This window comes from Lepidothrix coronata, unplaced genomic scaffold, assembly GCF_001604755.1.
Source record: "Lepidothrix coronata isolate B3197 unplaced genomic scaffold, Lepidothrix_coronata-1.0 Scaffold9, whole genome shotgun sequence".
Taxonomy (NCBI): Eukaryota; Metazoa; Chordata; class Aves; order Passeriformes; family Pipridae; genus Lepidothrix; species Lepidothrix coronata.
In genome coordinates this window covers 2,864,769-2,874,528 of record NW_016690189.1, presented here as the reverse complement: position 1 = coordinate 2,874,528, position 9,760 = coordinate 2,864,769, and the positions used below count along the sequence as shown (strand labels likewise).

General features: G+C 37.1%; 1 protein-coding gene across 1 annotated transcript in view; it reads right to left on the bottom strand.

The window, feature by feature from the left end:
- The window catches only part of ACSS3 (acyl-CoA synthetase short-chain family member 3), an 84,613-nt gene that overhangs the window by 54,095 nt on the left and 20,758 nt on the right, over positions 1-9,760 (bottom strand). The window contains exons 4-7 of the mRNA XM_017804253.1: positions 4,633-4,767; positions 4,187-4,327; positions 1,793-1,873; positions 1,614-1,709 (exon numbers count right to left, since the gene is read on the bottom strand). Coding sequence (XP_017659742.1) covers positions 1,614-1,709; positions 1,793-1,873; positions 4,187-4,327; positions 4,633-4,767 — 453 coding nt within the window. The remainder of the gene's footprint in view (positions 1-1,613; positions 1,710-1,792; positions 1,874-4,186; positions 4,328-4,632; positions 4,768-9,760) is intronic.

The following is a 9,760-nucleotide window of genomic DNA, read 5'->3' as shown; positions in this document are numbered from 1 at the left end:
GCTTGTGAAAATCTCACTTATAAGTTTTGCAAAGACATTGAATTTCGAGCAGTAAAGTGTACTTCTAACTTCCAAAACAGGATGCAGCAAGTCATAGTCAATTCTGTAGTCTCTGATGCACAGCAGCATTCAAATAATTTGAAGGGAATCTCACCGTATTACAACTGTCCATGCCTTTTCAGTATCCAGGATTCAGAAACATATTTACTCAAAATTCAGGAACAACCCCAGCACCAGCTGCCCACCAACAGAAGTGCGTAAATTCATTACAGTGAAGCACAACTCAACCAATACCGATTTAACTGGTTGTGCAGAGATTGAAGGATTGTTTTGACAATGGTTGTTTCTGTAAACACTAACAATCCATTTTTGTTCTAGTATGGTTATCTTCACTTCTACAGTGTAATAACAGGAAAATGGAGAAAGTTTGCTTGTAATAAATATTTTCTTAAGCAGAACTTCTGCACATATGTTTCACACAGTATGTTTCACACAGTATGTTTCTGCCGTGTCATGCTGACTCCCCTGCTCCAGAAGGACTGGGTACAGATGGTGCTCTAATAATTGCTATATTTACATTGTCATCAAAGCTTATTTCATGCCCTCAGTATCCAGTACATTCACTATACTTCTGCAGTTCTTGTATGATCTGAGTTATCATTGTATTTCCCTTAATGATTCACATGTTTCTAGCTATCACTACAAACCAACAAAGGTGATCAGCATACCATGATGGCATATCTAAAACAACTTCTGCCTCTGGGACCACTGAAAAAGACAAAGCAATTACTAGGTGGGCATCATGCTCCACAGTGTTGTCGGAGAAGCTGGGATATACCCAGAAATCCTAATGTCAAGTGGACGCAAACAACCAAGTTTCAGCACGCTTAAGAGCTAACAATGTCAGTGCTTTTACATAAAATGTCTTTCACTATCACTGATGGATACCGGACACTTCCTGAAGAATAAAGAAGAAGGTTCAAGCAACACTGTATCTTCCTACCTCATGATCAGAGAGACAATCAACAATAACTCCTGAAAAAATAACAATGTAAGGCAGCATGATTGCTATTTTGAACACCAAAGTTAGGATGCAACAGACCACTCAGACTAGTCTCCTCTCCACCCCACTGAGTTTCATCCCACAAGGAAAAGGACGATGAGTTGAATGTCATCTCAGTCTTGGTTTCAGTTGCTTTGAGTGGTAGAGGGAGAAAAGTCTCCTTCGAAGTTCTAGTTCCAGCCATGGAGCTCTCAATGCATCCAACTCAGATCCAGAGTTTTTCATTTCAAGACATGCAAAACACATGGTAGTCTAATCAACAACACAGGTATACTCCGCTTTCTGCCATTTCTAGGTCTGTTGTTTCAGAGTTCCTTGCCCCGCTGACTATTACCTTTCACACAGCTGAAGTAGACAAGCTTGAAGGATAGTGAAATAAGTTTTCCTTAAAAATTACTGTAATAGACAGGAGAGTATGAACACTGAAGATATACACACAATTCAAACATCTATAGCATGAAGAACAGACAGGCATAAATGGGATCACCTGGATCATCAGCTGGAGGAGATGCTGCCTTTTCCAAGGCTGATTTTTTAGAATGGTTCATACCTCATACAAAACTGTAGTATTCCCATGAAGGAGAGGTCCATAGCAAATATAGGAATGACCAACAACCCAGCCTAAATCAGAAGCTGCCCACCACACCTAAAATGAAATAAAAACATAATTAGAGTGAGAAGTTTTAAGAGGCATTCAAACACATTTACATGACATTTAAGTGGAATTACCTCACCAGGTGTGAGTCCGTATACAGCTGACATTGTCCAGTTTAGCATAACTGCATAGCCACCTGTTGGTCTGACAACACCCTAAATGAGAAAATTTGAGTATTTAATTTGAGTCTTCAATTACATGTTGAGGTTTTAGCAGCAATAGACTTAAGGTTGTCTAATTCCAATACTCCTAAAGAAAAGGATCTATTCCAAAAAGAACGTGTGTGTACTAGCACTTCCACAAAAGAAGTAATTTTGGAAAACAAACAAACATACAATAAAAAAAACAAAAACACAACCCAAGGCCAAGATGACAATAGTTTTCAGAGGATTACTAACAAATCTAGAATTCTCTCATAAAAACTGGCTATACAAATATTTAGTCAACATATGCTGACAAAAAATAAGAGATTGAGTATTTACCTCACACTGTGCCATCTAAATGTTAGGCATGTTTTAAATTCATTGCCTAGTCTCTCTGTATCATCACTGGATAGGAGGGGCAGCTGTGAAGTGGACAATCCCTAAGACAACTGGAGTGAATTACTCCCTGAAATGTACCCGTCCTTCTGCACTGACTTTTTTTAAAGACGTCGGAAACTTGGCTTAAATAAATGTATATTTTTGAAAGTTTGTATCTGGCCTGAAGTGCACATAAACATGCAAAATGAAGAACATCCCAGTGTTCACCTAAAAGAGGGAAAATTAGAATGAGAGAGTATCAATAGCATTATGCACCTTGGTAAACCAATAACCAGCTCTGGAAGAAAAATTATAGGAAAATTTTGGAAATATTTTGCAATATAAGTATGGTTACTATAGATTTCATATATTTCACCTTCTAGTACCCTGTTCCTAGAGGAAAGAATTAAGTAAACTATGTCCTGGTGTCCTGAACTAAAATTCAAATATCCTCTGCACAGACATTACAATGCAGCAATCTGTCCATGCTAGGCATGGTACATTTTCTTGATGTACTTCATAGAATGAAAGAGGGACTTTCAGACCTCATCCAATAAACAAGGGACTGTAGAGACACATTAACTCATTAAAATGGAGATTGCTAAGGGAGAGAATGGTTAACTAACATTTCGCCATTTTCAGACAGCAGATTGCCTTTGTTAGACTCAGCTTCTAACTTAGCTCCTGCTCTGAGATTAACAACAGTTTTGCTATGAAGATCATAACTGAGTAATTTTAGTTGCATGAGCATTCAAATTAAGTTCCTTAAACAAATAAAAAAGTTATTTTATTCACTGAGTTACTTATTGTAGCTTAGTTAGTGCTAGTTGACAATCTCCCTCTTACAAGGGTGATTCACTCAAGATGTCTACATTTTTCTCTGCAGAGCCAACAGAGTGAAGTAAACTTCTGAGAACTATTCTCTCTGAGATACTATATTGAAACTCACAGTCAAGGAAAATTCCTGTAGTAACAAAGGATCTTATCTTGGGCTTTTTGACAATAAAATAATTCAAGATAAATGTATTGCTTTAAAGGGCCCATCTTGAAGGTAAAAGCAGAAGACAATTTTCTCAGCGAAACTGATACTTGTTTTCCCTTACATCCTCATAGATTCTGAACTTTACAGGCAACATGATTAAATAATTTTCTACTAGTAGTCTAAGCACTGTCATATCCAGGGATATATGATACTGTCTGAATCTGTGGTTGTAAGACTAGCAACAGAAAATTATATTCAGCTTGTCTTCCACACACTGTAAAAGAGCATTATAAGTACCAAGCAAACATTCAGACAGTCCTCTTTTAAAATACAATCCTTTAAAAATAGGTCATTAAAACTAATTTACATTCAAAAGTAAACATTTTCAAATACTCTATGCTAATTTTCACTTACTCAATCTAAACTTTTCTTTTCGGGAGAATTATGTCCTCAGAATTGTTCAGTAACACAAGTTTTCAGAATATGCTTAAACCCATTTAATCTGTAAGGTCATTCACCATGTCTTATCTACAGGAAAATTAGCTAATATGTAAATAATGAACAAGACTAGTCAGCAATATATACCATCACACAGGTGATATATTAACAAACCTTGCCATTAAGTCACTATACTACGCTTATCTAAAACAGTTAAAACACAGAAGATAGTACTGGATAAAAGGCATTCTGCTGTCCTCAAAAGTTTCTATTGTACAAACATCTTGAAGTAAATGCATCTTAGCTTTATATTACTACTATTTAAATAAACAAACATGATTTATTCTTATACATTGCCTTTAAACTAGTGAAATGTGAATAAATAAGATTAAACCATTTCTAGCAATGCTTATCATTTACAGCATTGTGCTCTGGCAAACATTTTAAACCTTTTTTATTAAATATTTTCTCAAGTGGAACTGCAAATAGATTGGTCACAGACATGTAGACTTCAGATAGTTCTTTACCTTGGGCAAGCCTGTTGTTCCAGATGTATACAGAATATAAAGTGGATGGTCTGAGGGAACTGAGACACATCTAGAACACTGTGCTTTTGCAAGCTCTTCTTCCCAGTCAAGATCACGACCTCGAGTAAGAGGAACGTGGCCCTGCCCATTGAAAAATAAGAAAATTGTTAAAAGAAAAACAGACAGAATAAATGAATTTGGTCAAATTCCATTCCAAATGGAATATTCAAATTTTCTATACAGTACTATTCAATTTTCTGTACAGTAATCTCTCTGATGCATTAGTTCTATTTATTATTTAAATCTTACAAATAAAATGTTTACCTTTAAAATTAAAAAACAAACTACAATAGATACAGTAAAATTTTACCTGTAAAAAAGAAAAGGCACATGCACTACATAAACATCTGAAAGTTAAAATAAAGTCAGAACAAGTGTACACCCACCAAATTAGGTCGCTTGTAAATGAGAACTTTATCAGGTTTGCTCTGCGTCCTTGCCAGTGCTCCTTCTAGGAGGGATATGTATTCCACTTTTCTTTTCGGTTCTACTCCAAAACTAGCTGTTACAATAAATTTGGGCTAAAAAAAAAAAAGAAGTTAGATTGTTAACATATACATTTGCAATATATTTTAGATAAGTAACCACATAACATGTTTTCTGTTAAATTATTTGATTAATGATGTTCAGTGTATAAAATTTACCTTCACATAATTAGAAACAGGGGTTTAGATCAGTTTTCTAAAGGAAATCAAGCTTGTGTGATCTTGCTGTCCATTCATGTGCTTTTTGTTCGGAAGCACACTAATAACTTCAGACACTCTTCACTATCTTCAAACAAATTTGAGTAAGAAATCAACAGTATTAACTTCTTCTAAGTTGCACAAATATTAAAGTACACAGAGAGAAAAACTCAGGTCCATCTTAGCTCCTCCATTAAGGAAGAGCAGTACAGCGATGTCAACAATTATCAGTCCTGTTTAGCCTGCTTTCTATTGCATCCAATTGCATATTTCAAAACTAGCTATAGCACTTTGCTGGGTCTTTCCCAGCCTGCAATTAAATGGTATAGGAGGAAAAACAGGAGAAAGAGGGAAAAGAAGGCAAATGAGATGGCAGGAAACTAGAAACTGAGGAAGAGAATAAGCTAAAGTCTTTCAAGTGATGATTGCAGGACAGAGGATGCCACATCAGTAAAAATCAGATTTCTGTAATTCTGGGGTTTTTTAGAATAATTTCTATTTCCAGACGAGGACTTCACAACTTTGTCATTAAATTAACTGCATATTTTATGTAAGATTTCCTAAGTCAAGAAATAAGCATACAAGCTACTTTGACTTAGGTCCTAAGATCAGTATTTTTATTTCTTGTTTTTTGGGAAAGAAAAGGTACCACCAAAAAAGTACGTGTTAGAATACATTTTAATTGGAAAAGAATGAATCTTCAATTTCCTTCCTTCTGGAGTTTCAGAAGTGTATTTATCTTACACCCCTCAGTTTGATCAAGCTAGTTTACTAATTGTATGCATTAGCATAAATCTCATTAAGTAGGCAAAAACCACAATGCCACAGTTAGAGCTGCATTAAATTCAGCAGAGAAAACACAGATTGTTTTCTTGTGCAATAATAAAATGCTTCCTGTCCAAATCTGCCATTCAGAGAAGTTCCCTAATTGGTGTGTATTCAAATAAAGATTTCAGATGAACTTTAAAATTTCAGCATTTGTCAACTTTCTCTTTTGGGCTGCAGTGATTTAATAAAAGATGATACAATACAAAGCAGTTAAACTGAAAATTCATCTGGAGGCTACTCTGAAATTAAGACTGTAATAAATGTAAGATACACAATTCTATTAAATTGTTAAGATGAAAGACTGCTGTCAGCACTAGTTGTACAGTCATTTGTAAATGATGCAATCTCTGCTCATCAACTTCTTTGTATGCAGTAAGGACATCTAAAAATAACCAATACTAAATTGGCTAAGGTGATGTATTACCCAAGTGAAGAAGCATCATGGATCGCTGTGCAAATTAAAGGCTCGCTACTGGTTCTAACTGCTGTTTTCTACTGTTTTACCTCTCTGCGTACTGACATTATTTCCCCTGCACTTTTACTCCCATATTGCTTTTATACACCCATTTCCCACCTCTTCTGTGGCTCCATGTAGTTCTGCATGGTAAGATTAGACAGAAATATAACTAGTTTGAAGGAAAACCAGGAGAGTTCAAGGGTCTGCTAGAGAAGCGAGCAGAGATAGCGAGCTATAGAAAAAACCATTATGAAACAGAAATGAGATAAAGCAAGGCCCAATAGTACAAGTTGTTGGTACAAGACCAATACTTTTATTCTGTTGTAAAGACTCCTCCTACAAATTCTTCTATAGTCTCTAATAGCATACAAGGCATAGTTCAGTAAAAGCAATAAAGGTTGACACTCCTGAAGGATGAAATGCCACCCAGAGGGACAAGGACAAGCTCAAAGAGTGGGCCCATGACAACCTAATGACATTCAACAAGGCCAAGTGCAAGGTCCTGCACCTGCGCCAGGGCAACCTCTGCAAATTCAACCCCTGGGGGATGAAGGGATCAAGAGCAGCCCTGTTGAGAAGGACTTGGTGACACTGGTGGATGAAAAGCTGGACATGAACTGGCAATGGGTGCTCACAGCCCAGAAAGCCAATTTTACGCTGGGTTGCATCACAAGCAGCGTGGTCGTTAGGTCAAGCGAGGTGATTCAGCCCTCTACTCTGCTCTGGTGAGACCCCATTAGGAGTACTACATCCAGCTCTGAGGTCCTCAGCGCAGGAAAGACATGGATCTGTATGAGTAGGTCCAGAGGATGGCCATGAAGATGATCAGAAGGGCAGAGCCCCTCTATGCTATGAGGAAAGTTTAGAGTTGGAGTTATTCAGCCTGGAGAAGAGAAGGCTCTGGGGTAACCTCATTGTGGCATTTCAGTACCTAAAGGGGGCTTATAAGAAAGATGGAGACAAACTTTCTAGCAGGGCCTGTTGCAATGGGACCAGGGGTAATGGTTTTAAACTGAGAGGCTAGATTTATACAAGATTTAAGGAAGAAACTTTTTACAATGATGGTAGTGAAACACTGGCACAGGTCGCCCAGAGACGTGGTAGATGCCCCACCCCCAGGAACATTCAAGGTCAGGTTTGACAGAGCTCTGAGCAACCTGATCTGGTTGAAGATGTCCCTGCCCACTGCATTGGAGTTGGACTAGATGACCTTCCAACCCAAACTGTTCTATAATTCTATGAACCTACCTATTGCTTTGATATTGCAAATTATATATTCCCAGATTCAGGTAAAAGATGACAAAAAATTCTGTTCTCATGATCTGTATCACTTCATCAAAATTCAGTGAAGAATACCTGTAACTGCCAATACCTGACGTGAGTAGAAATTACCAGCTGCAGGACTTTGCAGTATTCCCTATTTTAAATTCAAGATAAACTAAGGTAAAATGGTAACGTGTTCCTTTTCATAGTCACTAGAAAGTTCTTGTTATTTCTTTCACTCAGGTCTTCTAAGAGAACGTGAAATTTGACTTTTTTTTCCACAGAAGCATCTAACAGCCAGATTTCCATTGTACATTCTTAACTCTTTCTCCTTAATCTCACAAACATCGGGTCCTGTATAGCAGCATCTAAACTAATTCACATAAAAGCCTAATAAAAGGGTTAGGTTATTTTGAGACTGCTTTAATTAACTTCTGAGTTCAGAAGAATACCATCTATCACATGTACTTATACACAAATCCTAAAGATAAAGTCAGTAGTGTGCAATCCACTTATGATGAAAGTTTTACAATGTTGCAAAATTGGGACATGTTTTGAAATTTAGAATGAGGATGTGCCTCTCCTCTTCACTCACATTTTCATTATGCATCAGATGGACCAAAAATCATCCATAATACTTAAATCTGCCTTTTAAAGAAACCAAAAAGCAATGTAAATTAGGATTTAATTCATGGCCTGCAGCTAGTAATTCTACAGCTAACCCTTCAAAAGAGTTGCTATGTGACCTCCGGTAAAACATTTACACTTTCTCTATTTTCATTTTAATACATGAAGCAAGGATTATGATTACTGTGCTGTCTCCCTCTGTTCCCCAGAGAGAAACCATTGGGATTAATTAGGTAATAATTGCAAAATACTCTAAGAGTAAACATGCTAGATGATTTGCATTATAGCAACCTCCATTTCTAAAGTTTATCATTTTTCTTCTACATTATTTTTTCCTAATTCTGTGAGTTAATATTACTTTTTATAGCTTGTTAAAAAAGTGGGGAAGTGGGAAGAAAGACAGGGAAAACTAGAGTTGTTGTTAGCCTTCTTTTTTACCATTCCAGCCAGCCATTTTAGCCATTTTATTAACTTTGTTAAAACACTAAGGAGATGAGGGGAAATGCATTCAACTTTTTATTTACAGATATTTACAAAATTCAAACTTTGGTCATCTGTAAAGCACTTCTGTACACAGAAATCTAAGTCCACAAATCCTGTGGACTTTACCCTGCACAATGTTCTGTCTAAGCAACATGATTCAGTGATAGATTCACAGATAGTCTGAATGATCCAGGTGACTGATCAAGATGACAAGGACTTTGTCTTATTCACGAGTAGAACATAAGAACAGACCATTCCAGTTGAAACTAATGCATACATAAGCTACTAAGTAGATTAGTAAAGTACTATTTGCATTTTCACTAACACAGACTTACATAACCCCTCATAAACAAGATCAATTTATGCTGAACACAGAACCCTTTAAAGCATTGAGCTCTGCTAATTATGTTCTCTGCAGAGTCATTTATTTAAGGCAACTGGTTCCATAGCTGCCCTGATTCATGTAGAAATTAAATGAAGTAGAATTATAGCTTGTCCTGATTCCAGCCATGACAGGGTTAATTTTTGCAGTAACCAAGAGAGGCACAGCCCGGACTCTGAGGTTATTCTGTACCACCTCATGCCATACACAGGGTGGGGAGGGGGATAGGTTCCTTCCAGGTAGGTGGCAGAGGGAGTGGTCGGGCAGCGCCAGTTGTGCATGGGGAGAACTTGCATGTGAATCATTTGCCTTCCTTGTACACTCTGTTATTAATATTGTTGCTGTTACTGTTTGGTTTTTTATCTCATTGCTGTTTCCAGCAAATCATTCTTATCTCAACCTGTGATCTTTACCTTTCCTGCCTCCAATTCTCCTCTCCATCCTGTCGCAGAGGGAGACGGAGGGGAAAGGGGAGTGAGCGAGCAGTGTGCGATTTGAAACATTTCAATGGGAACACTAACCTGGGGAATACCATTCCTAAACTACAACATAGCTGAAAAAATGTACTACCTAACATGTCGAAACATCAAACAAACCAATGAAATTATTTAGGGTTGGCAGCATTTTTCTCATACGCTTGATGAAAATGCTGGACATAAAGCCAGTGTTAAGGCGATGCTTTGTAGAAAAAGATTGACCAATGGGAGAAGAAAGTACGCTCTATATAGAAAGTAGTGTGTTAAACTCATGCTTTTTTAAAGGGGGTGAAAATTCATATCTCAATGTCTGTT